The sequence below is a fragment of the Falco naumanni genome, chromosome Z, assembly GCF_017639655.2.
Source record: "Falco naumanni isolate bFalNau1 chromosome Z, bFalNau1.pat, whole genome shotgun sequence".
NCBI classification, from domain to species: Eukaryota; Metazoa; Chordata; class Aves; order Falconiformes; family Falconidae; genus Falco; species Falco naumanni.
Genome location: NC_054080.1, coordinates 43,867,274 through 43,888,342, shown reverse-complemented (window position 1 = coordinate 43,888,342; position 21,069 = coordinate 43,867,274). Strand labels below are relative to the sequence as shown.

General features: G+C 38.0%; 1 protein-coding gene across 5 annotated transcripts in view; it reads right to left on the bottom strand.

Moving 5' to 3' along the window:
- Nucleotides 1-21,069, bottom strand: part of TLE1 (TLE family member 1, transcriptional corepressor) — a 98,753-nt gene that overhangs the window by 11,746 nt on the left and 65,938 nt on the right. For 4 of the 5 annotated variants that reach the window (XM_040580839.1, XM_040580842.1, XM_040580841.1 and 1 more), the window contains 6 exons: nucleotides 18,282-18,531; nucleotides 16,232-16,479; nucleotides 14,120-14,267; nucleotides 13,598-13,748; nucleotides 13,083-13,159; nucleotides 6,764-12,924 (listed from right to left, as the gene is read on the bottom strand). In XM_040580839.1, the coding sequence (XP_040436773.1) occupies nucleotides 12,817-12,924; nucleotides 13,083-13,159; nucleotides 13,598-13,748; nucleotides 14,120-14,267; nucleotides 16,232-16,479; nucleotides 18,282-18,531 (982 nt within the window). In that variant the 3' untranslated portion in view covers nucleotides 6,764-12,816. Of the gene's footprint in view, nucleotides 1-753; nucleotides 1,005-6,763; nucleotides 12,925-13,082; nucleotides 13,160-13,597; nucleotides 13,749-14,119; nucleotides 14,268-16,231; nucleotides 16,480-18,281; nucleotides 18,532-21,069 lie in introns of those variants that run through there. The other variant, XR_005825746.1, reaches the window with a different exon arrangement.

The following is a 21,069-nucleotide window of genomic DNA, read 5'->3' as shown; positions in this document are numbered from 1 at the left end:
CCCTAGAAAAGCAACAGTGATATTGAACGATACCTACAATTTTCTGTATTATTTGTGAGCTTGCAAATATAGGAGCAAAGAATTTTCAGCCAAAGGAATTTTTTTTTGTTTTCAGAGGCAAGTGCAATACAATCTTCAGCACTTTGTGACACTGGCCTGTGTTAGTTCCAAAACAGGAGCTATTAATGTCACATTGTAGTTGTCCATGCTGCAAAAAGCAGAGGCTTCATCTGGGCAAATACCTTATCCATTTCCTGCCCTATATCCAGGTTCCAAAGTCTCCAGCACGACCGATCAAGAGTTAATCATCAACATATTCTCACTGGGGATTTTCAATCTTTTCTAGATATTGTGTTCCTGAACAGGAAGGTAAATTCCTTACAAGTAAGACATTTTGCTGGGAATAGAGAGGAGGACCTCTGATGGTACCTATAGACAACCTGTTTTCATTAGAACAATTCCAAGCAAGCTTCCTTAAACCAGAAGATTGAGGCCTCTGCCAACAGCACATTACACTTTAACCACAGTGGTTAGCCACGACCGGCTTGGATAAGACCATTTCTTAGGAACTTATCAAACATGCAGATAAACATTTGCTTGGATATTTGCTCTTCCACTGCCTTCTTTCTGGAGGGTACTAAGAAAAAATCAGAACAACCAACAGCATGTCCTGGCTTCGCTGTATTTGGTTCAATTACACAAATGTAATATTCCACTCAGATCTCTTCAATCAAATATAAAGTCTTGGCTTACCTTTCTGGTGTTACATCTTCATTGCTGCTCCAGTGTGCTATTTCTAACATCTCCATTTCCTCCGTAAATGGAAAAGTCTTCCCTGCTGGCAGAAAATAATGTTCCTTTCCAATCGAATCCACAGTCACCTTCCTTTCCAGTAAACAAGCCCCAGATAAAGCAGTTGTTCTCCCTGGCTGGAGAGAGGCAGGGGAGCCAAGGTGTGCAATTCCTTCCCCGCAGGTGCTTCAAATCTGCTGCAGAGCAGCTTGCTGCAGGGAGGCGAGGGAGATGAGAAGTTCGCTGTTAATTTAGTGGACACCCCACAAGTGGAAGCAGCCACAGCAAGCCAAACACTCGATGCCACCCCGCAAACCCCTTTCTTCCAGGTCTTTCTTCACTTGCCTCTGAACCATCCTGGATAAGCCCAGGCCCCACACAACACTTAGCAAAGGGGCTATACATTATTTATTCATAAATTCATCAGCTCATCCTCATCCAAAAGATATTTATTTATACCACATCTTTTTATCCCGGTTTCCCACAGTCCACACCCTCCTCCCCTAAATTTCCCCCGGTGACCCTTCTCCCAGCAGGCCACTACCGCCAGTCCCACTCCCTCAGCTCCTTGCCCAGCATCCCAGTCCCATCCCCTTCTCCTGCAGCACTGGGGCTGACTGGGAAAGCTGGAGGCCATGCTGCACCCCACTATACACTACCTTCCGTGCACACAGCTGCTCACACCCCACAGCCCCTCTCCTGACATTACTGGGGAGCCCATCAGAACATGATATCTGGGCCCTCTGAAAGACTTGCTAGCCCTGTCCATGAGGCCACACACTTCACTGACCTCTTCCATGTCACCGCTGAGCACTGATGAGAAAAACCTGGTCAAAAGAGAGCTTTTGCTCTTCATCTTCCCCCACTAACTCCCTGTTTCAAGCTGCCCACACACACCCCCCACCCTGGCACCAAAAGCCTCAAGAAGGGCTGCGGTCATGCTATATGCCTGTATAGTGCCTTTTTATTAGCAGAAACCTGAATCTTTATTGGAATATAAAGAAAAGCTTTGGGATATTTCACAAAAAAAACCCAAAAAACTCTTCCACTAACTGGACCAAGCACTACTGGATTTTGTCTCAGTGTTGGGTTCTTAAGAGCATATGGTGAGGACTAGGTAGGTTTACTCTCAGAGCATCAGAAATGTATGGTGCAGGAGAAAGGATATTTTGGTAGAGCCCAGGAATGCTGAGATCAACTATTTCATAAAAATTAAACACCCAGTGGAAACCCCTGATTGAGAACTTGAAAAAATGTGATTTGTTTCAATGAATTGCCAAGAATACGATTCTGGGTACAGTGAACTATTCATAGTTAAAAGTTTTGCTGGGGCTAGGAAAAATGACACCAGCAAAATGTTTGCTATTCAACAGCATACTACATTATATTAGAACCATTTTATGACATTTGATATATGGGAATTTGAATAAAGACAGGCAAAAAGCTGCATTTTCCTAGTGTGGCAAGTGAGAAGTGTTACAGGAATGCATCATTAAAAACAAACAAACCAACCAACCAACAACAGTCAGGCTGATTAAAGAGCACAGATCTTGTTTTTCATATGTGTTATTGGATGCACTTACGCAATATGAAAAACATGGCCTGACCAAACTCAAGACCAACAACAAACTCTTTGAACTAATTACAGAAAAAGAAAGCAAGCTCAGCTTAGCGTCCTGTCTCTTGCTGGAGCTCATACACTGTTACAGGATGAAGGGTACTATTTATGGCTTGCACTTCTTTTCCAGTCATTAAGTGTTGAGTGAGAACTGGTTTGTCTGAGCTGGTTTTTCCCCACTAATCCTTTCTTAAACCATACAGCTACCCAGAGCAGCATTTGGTGCACTCCAAATCTCACAGACCAGTCTGAATTCTTTCCATAACAAACCAAAAGCTTGCATCTTTGAATTTATGACACAAAGCTTCTGCTTTTTGTACATGACCTGTTACCTCCTTGGTCTCTGTGGAATTAATGGGCTTGGCCTCATTAAAGCCAGAGTAGGCATGCAGGTAACAGTGTTCGTAATGCCATCAGCCAGAAGAAATTAATTTCTGGACACTATATCACTCAATTTCGTCTGTTTGTTTGTTACAAGAGAAAGCAAATTCAGGGATTAACCAGGACATATTTTCTGTGTCCACTAAATAGGGCACATTTTGTATGTCCTCTCAATGTACTTTGCTCATTCCAATACAGGCATTGCACTATACAAAACCCCCATGTTTGTTCCTAAATGGCAAGGTTTATTTTGAAAATGCAATTAGCATGTAATATCTTGGAAGATGAACAGCTATTGTAAATACAAGCACCATAGCTCTTCTGCTCCTGTATTTGTTTTACAAGAAAAGACACACAGCACTAAACTGTGTAACTTCCATAAAAGGTGCTGTCACTAATTTAGAAAGACAATGCCTCAACAAATTAGCATTTCAGATCCACATACATGTGCATGCATGGTTGTAAGAACTCAAAACAAGGTCCAGAGAGCCCTGTAACATGAAATGCTCTTGATCCCCTTCAACTGTGCTTCGAACTATGCGAAGTACCTGTTTTGTCATGCTGCCCTATGCTCAGCTCCTCTGCCTCAGCTCCATAAGGCAGGCCACCAGTATTCCCTAATCAGTTGTGTGTTAGTAAGCCTTGTGAGCTCATTTACATCACTGGACACCAATACAATAGGAAATGAACATATTGATTTCACTCAGATCCCTGGGCAGCTGCCAGTTACCAACAGATCTCAGCTGAGTTTGAAAACAGCAATGATCTTGATTGCAAAATGACTTTTTCCCTGCTACTGCCCTCCCCATGCTCAATTCTGATCAATATGTCATTCTGATTCATACACACATCTTCCTCAGGAGGCTTTGAACCAACTAAGTACAACTGCAAGCTCAAAGAAAATGATGGCATTTATTTTTTATGTTGCAAACTAATTCTACATATCCCCTTTCTCAGGATTCATGTAAAAGCTGACTCTTTTATTGAAAGGCCCTATAAAAGTGAGGTAAAGTACAAAATTAGAAAGGTAGCTCTAGTAGAAATGACAGAGGATGAAACTCATTGCATATCACACCTTAAAGAACACATGGGAATTTGTTTAAACAAGACATAAGTGAGTTTCCTAGCGGCAAGGAATTTAATGCTAAAATCTATCAGAACTAATGTGTGTCCCATGACTTTTACACTCAGCAGTTACAGTATAAATCAGCTCCATTTCACTGTAACTGCTCCAAAATCAAGTGTTTATTATGAACATACATACAGAACAGAATAGCCAGAAAGTCGCTCCTATTCCAACCAAGGCTAGACCAAGCGGAGGCAATTCCTTTTTTTTTGTTTTGTTTTGCTTTTTTTTTTTGAGATTAGCTTCATAAATTATCTTTCAGTTTCGTCTCTAAACTTTTCAATTTCATATGTACTAACATCACTTAACTACATGGTGGCTTTTGCCCATCTATACGTTGAAATTTCTGGATAAGGCTGCAACATCTCACCTCCTATCTTCCAACAGGAAGGAGTGGAGGGCAGCAAAACCTATCTCTAATGCTTAAGCTTCCTGGACCAGGCTGGCTACAAGCACAGCTAGGATCATAATTTGTACCCTCTTTCAACCACACATAATACAGTCTTTATTCAGCAAATAGCAAAGTCGTTTCACACCATGCCAAAGGTCAGCTTTTGCTGTATTAATAGCTGCTCTGGGAGGATCACTGTTGTGCTAGCCTACATTTTTTCCAGGGCCTGGAGATGCAATTTCCTACAATCTGCAGGCAATTTCCCACCAATTTTCTTGGGGAGCTAATAGGCTGTGACAGGAGATGGAGCTAGCAAGCAGCAGGTGGCTTCAGAAAAGACAAATTGCATCTCTGCCACCTAACTGGGCAATCTAGAAAGACAGTTTATAGCTTTGTAGTATTATTGGGGCCCATGCTAACAGCAAATCATTCAAGCTGCTATCTGATTTTCATATTCTTTTCCTTCTGAATTTGTTATCACCACATACCACTTTGTAGCACTTTTTCTACAAATGACAGTTAAACACAGATCATGTATGATTACTAGTTTAACTGCCTTTTAACTAGGCAATCCTTGCTAAATGCTATTCACATCAGAAACAGAGAAATATACAGCCTCACTGCCAAACAGTGATATTTTTGATTATTTTCATACTTGTCAACGTACAAAGCAGATGCCTACAGAAAGGGATTGATTTGTAGGCTAAATTCAAATGAATCACACAGTGCAAACTATGGTAGCATTTTAAAAAGCCACTACAGTGACCACACCTATTGTGATAAGAAAGTCTTACCGATCATATCTTGTACAAAATAAAAGCATCACAAAAAGCCAAATCTGACTAGTAAGTTCTCCCTCCACTCTAGCACTGCTTGCAACCTAAAAAGTTAAACTGAACAGTTTATGTTCAGTTCAAAACCATCCATACAACCCTTCACTTTGCAGATTTAAAATTATGTACTTATTAAAACTAGTACAGCTCTAAGAATGTATCACCATATCCACTTCTATAGAAATGAAACTGATTTAAAGCTGCTAACCCTCACCTAAGATATATTAAAAAAAATACTTAAAGGAAATTGTTCAAAGGCACATAACACTAGCAACTATTGCAAGTTTTATCTGTCACTGTATTTCCCCTTACTATTACAGCAAATCCAGGGGATAAATACTGTAAACACATTCTATTACAGAACCCTGTATATCTGTATGTTTTTCTTCCAAATATAGAAGAACAAATTTCTGAAGGCATGGAGATTAGAAACAACCAACAATATTCATGTAATTATTATAATTAGCACAATTTGTAAGGTTAATATTTTCCCCTCCCCCCCCCAATAAGAATAAATTAGGTAGAGTAAAAACAATCCCATCTAAGTTATTGCTGGGATCACTGGGAGACAAAATTAGTACTGAGATGTATAAAATTTTAGTATAATTCAACCCTAAGGATTTTTTTTAATTACTTAAGTAATGAAAAAATGTAAAATTACAGTGAACAAAGTGTTGAAATATTCTAACATGCATTTTGAAAGTTTCACATTTAAACCACTTGTCATTAATATCCCCATTTCATATTTGTGGTTTTTAATAAGTTACAGCTAGATAAAATACTGAAGAACCAGGCAGAATTTATAAATAGAGTACCAGGTCAATAACTTGCACTCAACAAAGAAGAGTGTCTACATAAACAGATAAAAAAGCTATGAAAACCATTCAAAAAACAGAAGTACTTCCTTAAACAGATTCACTGATAAAACCACAAAAGAATATCAGGACTTGAGAACCTTGAATTTAACAAATGAAAATTAATGATTTCTCTATACAAGTCTACAAATTTCTTGAAGTACACATTCAAAAACTCAATTATATCATTGATTAGCAAATATTCAATCAACTGCTGTCAGAAATACACATCTCACAATTAACAATCAGAAAGACAGAGAAAGGTAGAAGCATTATGTATGTATAACGCATTAAAACATCTCTAGAGAACTAATACATATTCAGGAGGAGACACAGGGGAGCACAGCAGTAAACTGGTCCCTGTATGAAAAGGAAACTTACTCTAGGAAGTAAATTTAATGTGGCCACAAAAGTTGAATCACTCCAAAGTTTTGTTGCATGCATGGCATGCTAAGCAAACACCAAACTGACATTAAGGACATTTACATACTTAACAGCAGTGTTTGGTTGATTCATCAACAATCAAAAATATTTCGCATTTGTGAAGCCATCAGATTGTATATTTATTTGAAACCTAATTTAAGAAAATACTCAGGTCCAACTGCTGATTATTTTTTAAGAAAAAAGGGTAAGCTTTGTTGGTCTTCAAAAGATCTTGCTACAGCAAACCACAGAGTAAGAGTTCTTAGTTTATCATAATTGCAGCCAATTTTTAAAGTAATGGGGCAATCCACTATGGATTGCAGTAAGGAAGTGGGACAAAGACTGTAAAATGAACAGATGGATTTTATTTTAAACAAATTAGGCTCACTACCAGGAAAATAACAAGTGATTTCTAAGTTTCCCAACGCTATGGGTTAACTTCCATTTATGACCCCTTCATTCTGCTTGTTTACTCATTTAAGCTATCATTAAAATCAGTCCTTGAAGGAAATCCAGTATTTATTATTTGCAGTTAAAAGCCACCATCTCCATTTTCTATGCTAATGTCAGAGTATACAAAAGGGATAATGGTAACAGTATGTTTGATTACTTAATCTCCAAACTGTGTGTTATCTTCTCTTCTAACCCATTCTTGGCAGAAAACAGAGATAGAAACAAGGTCCAAGAGATACTATACCTTTGTACTATGAACATGGCAAAGAATCCTTGCCAAGCTCTACACAGCAGCAACTACCTAATACTTCTTGTAGCATCTCTTCTATGAATCAAGATACCCTTAGTGTGGGCAAGATCACATGTGAAATTTTAGAAGACAAGAAATCTCAAAAAATTAAGTTTTACCTCAGAAGCCACCACAGAATTTTTCTATGCAGAGCCAAGTACACCAACCAGCAATTCTACAAACAACAGAAGTACGAGTATGGAACAATTATGCTATCTTATCACAGGATGCTTGCTTTACTAAGGGAAATTATTACAACATACACTGGCTGATGTTATCTACACAGCTATCCACTAAAAGATTCCGTCAGATTTTCCTGTAGTTTATATATCACCAACAGACTTGTTAACAACAGAATTCGTACTAATGCATGAGCCAGAAAGGGCACAGATTGTTCAGCTTCTAGGAGTGAACTATGGGACCTGGCAATAAGTAACATGAGGAGAGAAAAACCAAAACTCTGCTCAGATTTGAAAATCATAACTAACGTTGGTTCCCACACCACCATTTTTTTGGCATTCAGTTTTCTGAGAACAGCACTTTAGCTCCAGGGAAACACAAATGCAGCGCTCTCAGGAATTAATATAATGTATAAGGAATTCTTTTGTTTTGAGATACAGCATCTTTAAGAACATTCTGCCCTCTGAAAACAATTATTCATTCTTTCTTTTTATTTCTTTGTGTTTTCTTGTATTTAATTTATAGGTTTTTTTAAAAGTTATGTAATAAGAAAAAAAAAATAAATAAACTAAAAAAAACAAAACCACACCCATGTGCTTATGGTTGTTCAAAGCCCAGCTTTTGCTGTTTTAGAAAGTTTTAAATGCGTGTTTGAGCTCTCCTATACAGTTGAACAGAAATTCTGAGTAAACATCTCAGAAATATCAGTAAGCTAGACCCACAGGGCAGATTTTAAAAGGACCCAGTTCTTACATGTAGCAAAATCTACCACATTGCACTAAGCACTTAAGCTGCAATTGGACATTTGGGAGCACATTGCTGAAAATGGGATTATCAATTGCTGGAAAGCTGATCTTGACCTACAAAAATATTAGGTAATGGGAAATGTTGAGCACTGGCTGTAATTTAACTGTTTCTCTTAGGATTAGATGACTGCTTATGGATGTGAAAGAAATGCCCACTTCCAGCTCCAACATACAGCTCAGGTGTCCTTGGAATTACTATGGAGAAACATCTGAACAACTTTATGGAGAAACAGAATCCGTGAAATTGCACACTGGAATCTTATTTCAGATTGATTTTGTAGATTACATGTTAGACTACCCCTAAAATGTGTGTATGTGTGTGTTCCTATTCTCCCTCATCCCTCCATGTATTCCCTGCCATGAACTCTTTCTTTCATTCTGGTGTTCATGTTCATCAGGTCCTTCTCTGAGCTTCATCTTTCCCATTCAGTAATAAAACACCTCTCCAGCAGGACACCATGACTCAAGTCTTGTATAGATGTACATTCTCACATTCTTTCTATGTACTTGTGGTGAGGAAAAAAAGATAAAATCCTTCAACAGCACAGTTGGAGTGAGTCCAGCTTCTCCAGTGAAGTGGCTTAAGGAGTAAACACTTTAGCAGTAGTGCGAAATTTGAATTCAGTACTCTTATTTAGCCTGAAAATATTAAAAACCACCTTTCTTAATCGCTAGAATGGTGGAACCTCCCCATTTACTCAAAATTGCACCAATATAATAGAAAATATGAAGGACTACTCTAACTAGATTGCATGATCTACAGGCTAATAAGTGGAGCAGTCTTTCCACAGGAAAAAAAAAAAGCCAAAATACACCACTGAAAAAAAACCACTTTGTCAATCTAGGCTTAAGTTACTTCAGTAACTTAAACACTTGAAAATTCTGCCTGCGTCACCAATGCAAAGTTCTGACAGAAAAATTATGGTCAATCATTTATACACAAAAGTATGCATGTGACTAGATGACACATTCTACTTTGATTTTTATATTAAAAACTACTTCTATTTTAAGAGTTTATGAACTTGATATTCATTTGGTGCTCCCTCTTCCCTTTAAAGGAACAAAAGCTTCTGGAATGCCAAATGAGTCTAAAAGAATTAATGCAGATGAAAATTCTCTTTCAAGAACCAGCAGCTTGTGGATTGATGTGGGGAACTATCTTTGCTTGGAACTATAATCAAAAAGAGGTACTCCGACACACTGACAAATGCATTGTGTGGAATATCATCATGATTTTCTGCACAACTGATTTATAAAAGGTTATGCCTACTGCACATTACAAAATATACATATTAGAGCTGGCTAAGGATTTTGTTCAGTTGAATTGATATTACCACAAACCAACTCTTCGTTAGTTATTGTTGCACTAACATCCAATATGTAATTTGTGAGGACTCCCAGCTTGTAGCTGGCACTAGTGTCTGCCAGTGGCACTCAGACTGAATACTGAGGGCCACCCAGCAAACAAAGACTGTCCCAGAAAGGGGCTAATCAAAGGAATCATTTAGGATTGTAATTAAATTGGGGGAAAAAATTAATTACCTACACCATAATTACTGCTGTACCTCTTTCTTCCATGTGCTTTTCCCAGTGCCTTGTCTGTATATTGCTGGTCTGGGTTGGTCTGTTTCTTCATTCAATATGCAATTATTTCCACCCACTACTTTTACACACGGTTGTAAGAACTTACAGAAGTTTTAAGCTCTACAAGTTTTAAATCTTGTGTGCAATAGTGTAGACAAACATACCAAGATTTCACCAAATGTATCTTTCCATTAAAAATCACACCTGCTGGTGGAATAAGCAGACGACATAAGAAACTGAGAGGACTACTGTATGATGCATCCCCAAGTTTTCAGACCCCAGGCTTAAAGCAGATATTATTTTGGGAAAAAAAGTAATTTCTTAATTACAACCAAGAAACACATGATACAAACATTATTAAATTCATTCACATGTATAAATAATGTCCAATTCCATAACTGCTCTGACTCACCGTGCATTCTGGAAGCTAACGAGGCACAATATTTAATGATTTTCCTTACACTATAGTTTTGAACCTCCTGGCTGCCATGAATGTGGTCTTACTAATATGGTTGTTAGTATGCCATAACTTATAGCAGATCCATTATATATATGTATATATATTTTTAACAATTACATGAATGTGTTAGAATACTTGCTTTCTTGGTTCCTCTAATAATTTTTAGGAATTGCAAAATAATACCAATAAAGTAAAAGCCAGGGTTATAGTAGTTTGGAAGAAATTCAAATGTTCCTAACTACAGCAAATTTGCCAGTGCTACTAAACAAAGTCAATGATCATCACTGGCAGAGTCAGACATTCAGAAAAACTTCAATATGAAAACAGGGTCAGCGTGAAAATTAAGTAACCTAGTACATACTCTTTTTTAAAAACTTCTCCTTTATAAAATGGCATAGCATGCCACAGTATTTCAATGTAGCAAACAATTACTTCTTTGAAAAGCCTGATGATTCTGCTTTTTGCCTCACTATGTGTGAGAGGAAAATGACCATTACCTATGCTGGTCTGTCATTTCCATACAGATGGATATTCACAACACAGCAATAGACAAAGATATAGATACATGTGGATAGAACACTAATTTTAAATGTCTAGAAGAGCAGATTATCCTGAACGGTTAACATTTTACATTCCAAATGCAAAGTTAATGTATTAAGGCTATTACAATTCTAGGTCCTATAAAATAGTTTCAGTAGAATGGTCATGTAAATTGAAAAGAAAACTGATATCTCTTCAGACTGAAAATTGAGAGAAAATTTGCCCCCAGATGAGAAATTCCCTACTCGGTCAATGCATCCATCAGTCAAACTTGTTTCTCCCTAGTTATGTCTCTTTGAAAGAGCAGGGATATAGTTCATTGTGAAATGCTAGCAAAATGAAAAAGCACCACTTCACGGATATGTCTTAACCTGTCTGCCAGTTTGTGTAATCTGAATTATTTGTTTAAAGAGATCGGGCTTTTCATCTGTACTCTCCATTAGCAACAGAAACACTAATTAAGTTACAGAACGAAGGAAATGTATGGCCCTCACTGGTGCAATAGGTAGGTTTGTCTAGCACACAGTGATAGAACTTGTTAATCTAAAAAAAAACATAGAATAAAACGTACACATTCTCTCCTTATCCATTTCTTTTGAGTACATCAAGAAAACTTGATTTGAAGATGCATAGCTTTGGTAACTGGCTGCTTAGCATGGCTCTTCAAAGGCCACACACTGATGCAACAGTGGAAAGGACTCAAAAATTGCTCAGTATGAATACATAGAGCCTATAGACCTATGTAACACGGGACACTCAGGAAAATTAAGTCTAATTAACTTGTACAGTGGATTAGTTAAAAATCAAAATACTCCTTTGTCATTACTCTCACAAGAAATTAAGAAGTGAGTTTAACTTAGATTAATTCATTTCACTTGCAGCCCTGCAAGTATTTAACATTGTTTAAGTGATCCCCTGTAAAAGTCACACTTTTGGTAATTTAATTAAATTTACCTGAGTATCTAAGTATAGACAAGACATTAAAAAGGAAATGTTCATTAACTACCACTTCTTTGTAAAATACGAAGGATGCAACTTATCTAGCTTTGTTTAATCACAGACATCCTCAGTTAATGAATAAAGACTCTGATGTACTCTAGTTGAAATGTAGTCTCTCATGAATTCTGTTCAGCTGGGAGAGAAAGGAGAGGGAAGTCATCTCTTCTTCTAGAGAAATGACCAAGTGAGTTATGATCAGGCACATATTACTGTATCTGCCAAAGAACATATACATGGGACATCAGAATAAACTTAAAATAAACTGCACAAGTTTATGAAATGTTCAATTTTTATATTTACACTATAATTAGTACAAAATTGCCTTTTAAGTTTTCTGTAGCACAAGACAGTATCTACTGGACTTGATACCCTAATATGTCAAAACGACTACTTTGAAGTATGATAAAGGAATCTAGGAAGAGTTATAAAGAATAAGACACCATTTTCAAACTATACATAGTGTTTTCTTTTGCTTCTAAAAAGGTACTTATATCCCCAAAAGGTTTTTAATTTTAAATAAGCAGGTTGGGCAGGGAGGGGGCAGAGGGGGACGGGACTGGTTGTTGGTACTAAAGCCTTTACTGTAATAAACTAAATATATTTACAATTTATACAAATGTTTGACCTTCAACAAAAATACAAAAACATATCACAAGATGCAAAACCAGGAAAACAGGTTCATCTGAGACACCACTGCTCTACACAGGACAGAATGCAACTTGAACTGCAAGGAACAGAAAGGTATTTATCCCCCATATTCAGGCAATGAGAACAATTTGCGTGAGGTCACAAAGAAAGAAAAAAATAAAAGGCTCCAACATTCTTCAGTAGACTCGGCTTTTAAAAACTATGTCAAAAACCTAGGCTACATCTGTCCATCTTGCCTCTGTGTTCCGTTTGGTCCACGTAGCCACTATTTAGTTGCTGGATGTTGCCTTCTATTTTGAAAAATCGGAGTAGTTTCATGGCAAGGTCTGGAACCTCAGTATTTTTGTTCCTTTTTAAAAGGCAAAACCTTTCTACTTCTACAAATAAGAACAATTTTGGCCCAGTTCAACTTCTAAAAGTTATATCCCCATCATATTTTTCAGTAGATAACTTCATAGACTGTAGCCTTTTTGTCTCCAGAGCCAGTGACTATGTACTTATCATCCACAGAGATGTCACAGCTAAGCACTGATGAAGATTCTTTGGACTAGAAGAAAAATAGAAATATATTACTTCATTAAAAAAAGTTTGTTACCCTCATCTCAGAATCCCGTTTTGGGTAGATCACATAGGTGAAGATATCCAAGTCCACTCTTGGGACTCTGGGTGTTCTAGTTTTTTCTTTAAAAGCATCATCATCCTCACCTGGAAGATACTGGCTCCATAAGGAGTTCTCCATGCATTAAGAAGATTATCTTTCCCAGTACTCACAAACCATTTACCTATAATATAAAACAGGACTATGAAAACATATGAAACAGACTTCTGACAGATTTTGGGTTTTCGACTCACATCTATGAAATCTGTTAACAAGTTACCATTACAAAAGCTCTCACCACTAATCAATATAGTACTTTTGCTTACAATCAACATGGACACACATGCTTTTGCAGTATGTTACATACTAGGAAATCCCTAGACTGTGTAAGTAAAAACAGCTTTTTTTACACACAAATCAATCCTCACAGCAGTCTTTAGATGAACGGATGGTTGTCTGTCGATAAGTATGTTTGAATTCATAAAGCAAAGATATTTATTTCTAACTTCGGAAACTGAGAAAATAAGTTTTGATTATCAAATGATCTATGAATATGTAATAACTAATCAGCAAAGCATGAACTAGAGCCCTGACCTCCAGTTCTGTGTTCAGGGCAACTTACCACAGTAAGCAAACTTGAGTGACAATACACAACTCTCATGAAGGTGCAGTTGATATTTGTCTGGTTTATTTACATGTAGCACTTCTACATTGCTGCTTTCCATTCCCACAGCTAGCCATTCACCAGTAGGACAATAACCAAGGGAAAATATCTGAAAATTAAACCACATTTACTTTTTTTTTTTTCCTTCTTTTTTTTTTCCTACAGTGGTTAATTAATTGGGAGTGGGAGAGAGAGAAGAGTCAAGTAAAATTCACACAGTTCAAGAGCAAGACTACTGTTCAAAATTCAAGTGACCCAATAACCCCTGTTCCCTATTAAGCTAGAAAAATAGGATGAGAGTAGTGTCAAGTTATCATTTTGTTCTGGAAGCTAAAGATACGAAAGCTCCAAAATACTGTGTTGTGAGCAGCCAAAAGGAAGAGAGGGAACAATTTGCCAGTTGCTCTAGGCTCTATCTCAGCTTTCATCCTACATGTCCCCCCCCACCCCACCCCACAAGCTGTAGGAAAATCCAGTTACCTGTGATGTGAAGTCATGCTGTTGTAGCTGTCTTCCCTCTCTCAAGTCCCAGGATCTGACAGTGTTATCCAAACCTCCTGTCCAGAGCTTGGTACCATCATTAGAAATGTCAATACAGCTGGCTCCATCTGTGTGGCCCTGGAATTGCCTGATAAAACAAACGAGATTGAATAATGATTTCCTGCCAGAGCTCAAGGTAAACACTGTTGTGGTGTTAGTTTTGGACTCTGCACATGTGTGTCCTCTCTTCTGTGTCTGCTGATGGGCAAAAATCAGCCCCTCCCTCTTACTGAGCAAGAAATACAACAGTATTACAAAAACATTTTCCAGATGCTAGAGAAACGATTGCATCATGGCTAGCTGAACAAAGTCAAATATTTCCTATCAGGTTTTGAAAAGAAAAAAAAAAAAAACAAACAAATAAGTTTTCACAAACTTTTGAAAACATTAAAGTACAGTAACTATAGTGAAAAGCACTAAGGAGAACACAGATTAAAACAGATGCTGAGGGAACAAAACTCCTCCACTTTCAGAAAACAGCTTCTGTATTTTTCTTTGGCTGCAAGTCAAGGTGATAAACAATAAGGAGAGATATTAATAGGAAGGGATCCAGACAGAGATCCGGATAGTTAAACACAAGCATAGCTGAGTCAGCAAAGTTGCATTCTCCGTAGGAGATCACAAAATCTAAATGGTGCAGTTTGTTTAGAAACTTTATCATTAGCAGTTCTCAGCTTTCAGCAATAGAAGGTCATCTTAATCCTTTGGCAAAAGCCTTCTGAAGCTCCTGCATTTTTCATCAGCAATTAGCTTTAGGCAAGTCCTATGCCGTAATGTGAAAGGTGGAGGGTAGGGGCAAAAAGGCAACTAGCTTGGGAATGAAGGGTATGAATTACTAAGAGCTGCCACAGAAAGGACATGGGGCATATTTTATTTTGTAGCTCTGGTCTCAAAATGCCATGTATTATTAATTAGCAAGATCTGCCAGCAAGTGGTGGGAACACCTACAGCAAACATTCAAAAGGCATGACAGTCATAAATGGAGAGAGTGCACCTCTACAGAGACTAAGCATGCATAGGACAAACTGAAGATTTTGTATAATTAAAATCTTCTCTGTTGACCTAAAAGTTCTACAGAAAGTAAAATTTGCATGCACATTAATATGGCTCTCTGCGCACTAGGCCAATTATTGATATACAGGGAATTTAACTGAAACACAGCAGACTAAGCAGATTCTACAGTGTTTGTGTTCAGAGCTTTTAAAATATCAGTCTTTCCCAATTCAGGCTCTCTCTTCTTATAATATTGTAAGCCACCACTACTTTGGTAAACATAACCCAAAATTTATCTTCTAGTAAACCCAGCAGCTAGTTGCTAAGAGCCATTTCACACATGACCTTATCTTTCTCTGTCATAGCATTAATGCCAAATATTGACTTGCCAGACACTTTAATTTTCTACTAATATATTAATTAATCAAAGGCCTAACAAAATATTTCCAAAGTAATTTACATGGCAATCTATTTACTATACTCCTTGTAAACCCATTCTAAAAGTTTTAGAGATCAAATTCCCCAAAAAAACTCAAATACCTTTCTCCCATGAATGACCGAACAGTCCTTTATGCTTTCCTACAAAACTGAAGGGATCCATCCTTTCAACCACTTCTGTAAGATTAATTTTATTACTTATTATGACTAAGTAAGAACTGAAAATTCTCTTTGTTACTTAACAAGGCTTAAGTCAAAGGAAAAGAATGAACCTCAAAGAGTTCCCTAAAAGGCATGTTCAGTCTACATCAGTCACAAACCGGCAGAAACACTGCTTGTAGAAACTTGCAGAAAAATCCCAACTAACCAAAACCTACAGGAACTTTTACAATGACTGCACTAAGTTATGGACCAATTCTTTAGTCCCTGAAAGTGCATCTTCTAAGACTAGGTTGAAGCTACCAAAACTAGTTTCTGCCCAACTTGGGTGCAAACTGCGTTCTTTGGACAAGAAATGCTATTTACTTTGCTGTCGTGAACCAATTCAGGGAGATAAATATTTATGTAGCTGTCCAAAGAGTAACTTCTATTAAAGTTTTCTGTAAACAAGTAATGACTCACCTGACCAATGTCTGATTGTGCAGATCCCACACTGCTATGTTCCCATCACTGCAGCAGGAAAAGCACACCTTGGAATCAGGGCTGATAGCCAGGGCGTAGCAGGCAGGGGCTGAGGATGTCAGCTCTGCTTTGATGCGAGGAGTTGGTGCTGCCAGGTCCCAAATGGATAACGTGCTGGCTTCCCCGCCAACAATCAGGGTGCATCCATCAGGCAGCAATTTACAGGAGCGGATGTAGTTATCTCTGTTCTGTACAACACAAATCACCCCGGTTATGTTAATATATGCCTGCCAATAATGACCAATATGATTCTGACTGCATCCAAGTTTTAAAAAGTATGCTTCTCTTCCCATTACCAAAGTACTGAAGAGGAACCAGCAGATCCCAAAAGGTTTCAAACACCTAGCTCTCATCACTAACCAGAAATTGCAGCTGCAGAAATTAAACTGCAGACTCCTGTTGCCACGGTCTACTGTTTTAAACCTGACAAATGGCAAATCTTCCATCTCATTACACAAAAACAGAGCCAAAGTAAGGTTGCATTTCTGCAAGGGCACTCCATCAGCTAAGGTCACCAACAATAGAAATATTAAAGCAAATGACCTTTCATTTGGCATTTAGGCAACACCCTATGAAAATGCAGTTCAAGTCTCATGCCCTTCAGGTTTTAGAGTTCTCTTTCAAATACTATTTTGCATTCGCTATTCCAAAGTTAAAATATTAAGTATTCCCACACCAGTCCTGGATTTATGTTGGTCCTTCTTTGTTCAAGATTATTCTTATTGCACTTGTATTATTAGTTTCACATTTGTGATACTGTTGCTGACTGAAAGGTACTTAAAGGGTATTTAGAGGTGGAAAACATTTCAGCCTTCACTTATTACAGGCTAGACTCCTTAAGTGTATTGGATGTCCACTTCTCTGCAACAGCTGCCATATTAACATGGTAAGAGTACTTTAGGAAATGGAGGGTTAAGATCTGTAACTCAAAACATACAAAAAACCACTGCCAGAAGTAATCAACAGCATTACTACTAGTAGTATTTTTTTATTATTCACAGCACAGGAACAGTAAGTCGTGCTGTGGAATTGTTGGCTTAGTTAGCCATTGCTGCTCCACAACTAAAATGAAAGGAGCTAGGACTATGCATCCAAACACATACCTGCCACAGAATAGAATAGAATGCATATGCAACCATACTTTTACTATCAGACAACTAACATAAGAGTAGCAGTAAATAAAGTGTAAAGGCTAAAAAAATGAAACCAAAACAAAAAACCCACCACTTTTAATTGAGTCAACATGGAAGATACAATTATTTTCATTCAGAATATGTATTACTGCGCTTTACAACATTAAGTCTTCTCAGTTAACATTTCACAAATGTCGATGCCACTCCTAATATGAGAAGCATCTTTTATTATGCCATTAATTTTTTTGAGTTAGCTTTCCAGCTAACTATACTATCACACTCAGTCTCTTTTGTATCCCACAGATGTAAAAACAACCAACCAAAATGTGTAACTTGTGAATAACCAACAAAGCACAGCAAGGTGTAAAAGTGATATTGGTACCTTGCCACATTATTTTATTACGTGGTTGCTACTCTTCTACAAAAAAACAAACGTTTTCACTCCTGGTGTAAGTGAAACACCTAGGAAGGTTCTGTGCAGCCTTGCATAAGGCAGGCTACATTCCTTTTAACCTCAGGCACAAAAATCATCAGCATGATTAGAAGGTTAAAAAAAAAAGGGAGAAAAAAAAAATCATGTACACTCTCTACACAGAAATCTTACCTAATCTGTTATCTGACCCTTATTGATCTTATTTATCCCTAAACAAACCAGGACTCTTCTCTGTATCTCCATCTGTTAGGTGTTTAAAAAAAAAAAACAAAAACGAAAAACCAGTCAGCTAAACACATAAAGCAGGAAACAGAACCGCCTGCTCTTTCCTTGTAATATGAATGAAAGCCAGACAAGGACAGCTATTTCCCTATTGAGTCTCCAAAGAGAAGCTACCCTTGTGCACAAGTTCCTATTCACCTACCAGGCAGTCCAGCTGAGACACAGGGCTTTTGTTGCCAGGCTGGCTGATGTCCCAGACTTTCACGCACCCCTTCCCACCCGTGTATACATGTCTCGTGGGGTTGCTGATGGTAACTGCACACACAACTTCCCCGTGGTTCAGAGTGTTGATCTGACGGGCATGGCGAGGGATTCCTGGACCAATGAGGGCATCAGGAGGGAAAGGAACCGGCTGCATCTGACCATCTGCAGTAACATGAAAGGAGTAGGCTCTTTTGGGGAAGGGAAAGAAGAGAGAAGACAAAAATGTATCAGCCAGTTACAGCACAATAATGGCAGAAAAACAAAGTATTTTTTTATTTGATTCCTTTGGTAATCTTTCTTATGCAAGTCAGAGCTACAGTGTTAAGCAATGCAAGCGGACGAAACCTCACAGGGAAGCAAGGATTCACAATACATATTTTCGGTTTGCCTCACCTAAAGCATTTGTGCAGTGGGGAAGCATGTTCAATGGTACCCTTAACTCTATGGACTAAGGTCATGGCTGCTATCCTTCAGTCACCTGGATAATCAAAAGATCTTTCAGCCCCTGGTTTTTAGCCAGTAGTTCCAAGTCTGCGCACCACAAGTCCTGTAGCAGCAATCCCTCACCAGACACTACTCTTTCAGCCTTCTTTCACGAGGCTTGCACCTGTTGCCTTGCAGTTGCACTAGCCAAAGTTCAACTTTTGCTCCATTTCTGCACCTTATCTTTACACACCGCAACACCTGATGGGCTCACAGGCCTCTTTCCATCTGGTTAGGTAGTGCTTTAAACAGAAAATAGAAACATTCAGACTGGTTGCACACACCTTTCATCAGAAAGCTGACTATCTTCTCATGATTACATTTTCTTGAATAAGTATTTTGGAAAAGCTGAAAGGCTGTTTCCCAGGTAGCTGTGCCACTTCTGTAACACTTTTTATTTGTATTCAGTTCGTGATTTCAAGTACATGGAAACTGAGGGCTGAGGAAGTGAATCCCAGCACTGAATAAAAATGCTTGTCCTTGGGGAAAGTACACAGAATTATTTCCTCATGTTCACTGCAATGTGTAAAGTCAGGTCTACTCAAGGACCAGAGCACAAACAGCAGCTAATAAAGGTTTCAGGTGCAGGGGGGTTCTTTTTTTGTTTAAATAATAACAAAAATACTACTGCAAAACATTGATTTTTATTACACTGCTGAGCTCCTTTTTTGCTTCTTCTGTTTTAAGCACATCCATAGCTCACATTTTTGATGCTGCTGTTACATTAACAGTAATCTTCAAGAGGCCAAGCGAGACGAGTACTGTGGGGTTTTTTTACTAATAAGCTACTGTCTCCCTAGTGATAGCTTTATTTTTCTAACATATTCTTGTGTTCAGAACTGCCCTTTCTCTTCCAAATGAACTTTCTTCCTCAGAAATCTTCAGTTGCTTTAGCTTAAGTATTTAGTATTGCATCCCTCTTCCAAGGACCCAACAACACATAATTCAATTTAAACTTCCATTCCAGGCTCTGAGCTAGTATTTTTGAAGTATTTTATTGCATGTTTCCAAGTATTGGACAGTTTGAAAGGAAGGAACAAGCAAGCTGCCTGGATCCATAACAGACATCACAAAACAACTGAATACACCCAGGAGCAGACCAGAAGACACTCCTTTTAAAAAAAGTGAGAAGTGGAGAGGTGAAAGAACGCTAAAGTTCTTTCATACAGAAGGTAACAGTAAACAGTCACCCCATGCAGTATCACAGTTTTCTCAGAAGGGAAGGATCATAACTCGTTAACAGTAACTGCAATTAAACAAAGAAGAAATTAATAGTGCATATACATGTGATTCCTGTGCCTCAATCATGTTTCATGCTTGGACGTGTGAGTGAAAGTCTGTTCAACGAACACACAAAAATGGAGGATAAGCGAGTGCAAAAGATGACAAATCTTTCTTGCCACAGAAGTGTTAGAAAAGGGAAATGCAAGGTAAGAAAGTTAAAAAGCACAGAGTTCACTCCCTTACAAGCATACAAGATGCACAGTACATCAAATGTATACCTTCCCATATGATCCTTTCTCTTTTTTTGTATGAACAATTACAGTAATGATAAAGGCTTAAATAGAAATCTATTTAATTTCTGTGAAGAGGAGTAGAGACACTACTGTCCCAAAGTAGCTATTCACTAAACAGATGAGCCACAGGATGGGAGAGGAAGCAGGAGTGTCAACAAGACTGCTCAAGGTTCAGGTTCAGGTATGGAATCCAACTAAAGAGTCACAGCGCTTAAGAAGCTGAAGCTGTGTCCCATCATGGGTTCCAGATCAAAGTCAATTGCAGAGTATTTTTTAGCACACAGAACTGCACAACTCTGAAGTGACAGCCTGCCCTTGCTTTTATCATAGTCAGAAGAAAAACAATTAAGCAAGTATTAATTTTTTTCCTAGCATGTTTAAGATTAATAATCCATTTGTACAAGACTTTTTTTTAAAAAACAAAAGATTATAGTGTAAGAGTTCTGTTCAGTTCAAAATATCTAAATAACTGGGTGTTCTGAAATGCTTCTGCACATACACACAGCTTCTCGGTTCTTGCTGAGATGGGGTGGGATGAAGACAATAGGAACATTTTTCAAGTGCTTCATGCATACTGTGGAACTACGATGACTCTTCTGCTCTGAAATGCCAGACTTACTCAGTGTACTTTTAATGCTGTAGAATTTTACCAGTCTGCCCGTGTTTGAAACACAGTTATACAGCTAATAAGAGCAGTCTCTTTTTTACCATCATGAGCAGACATTT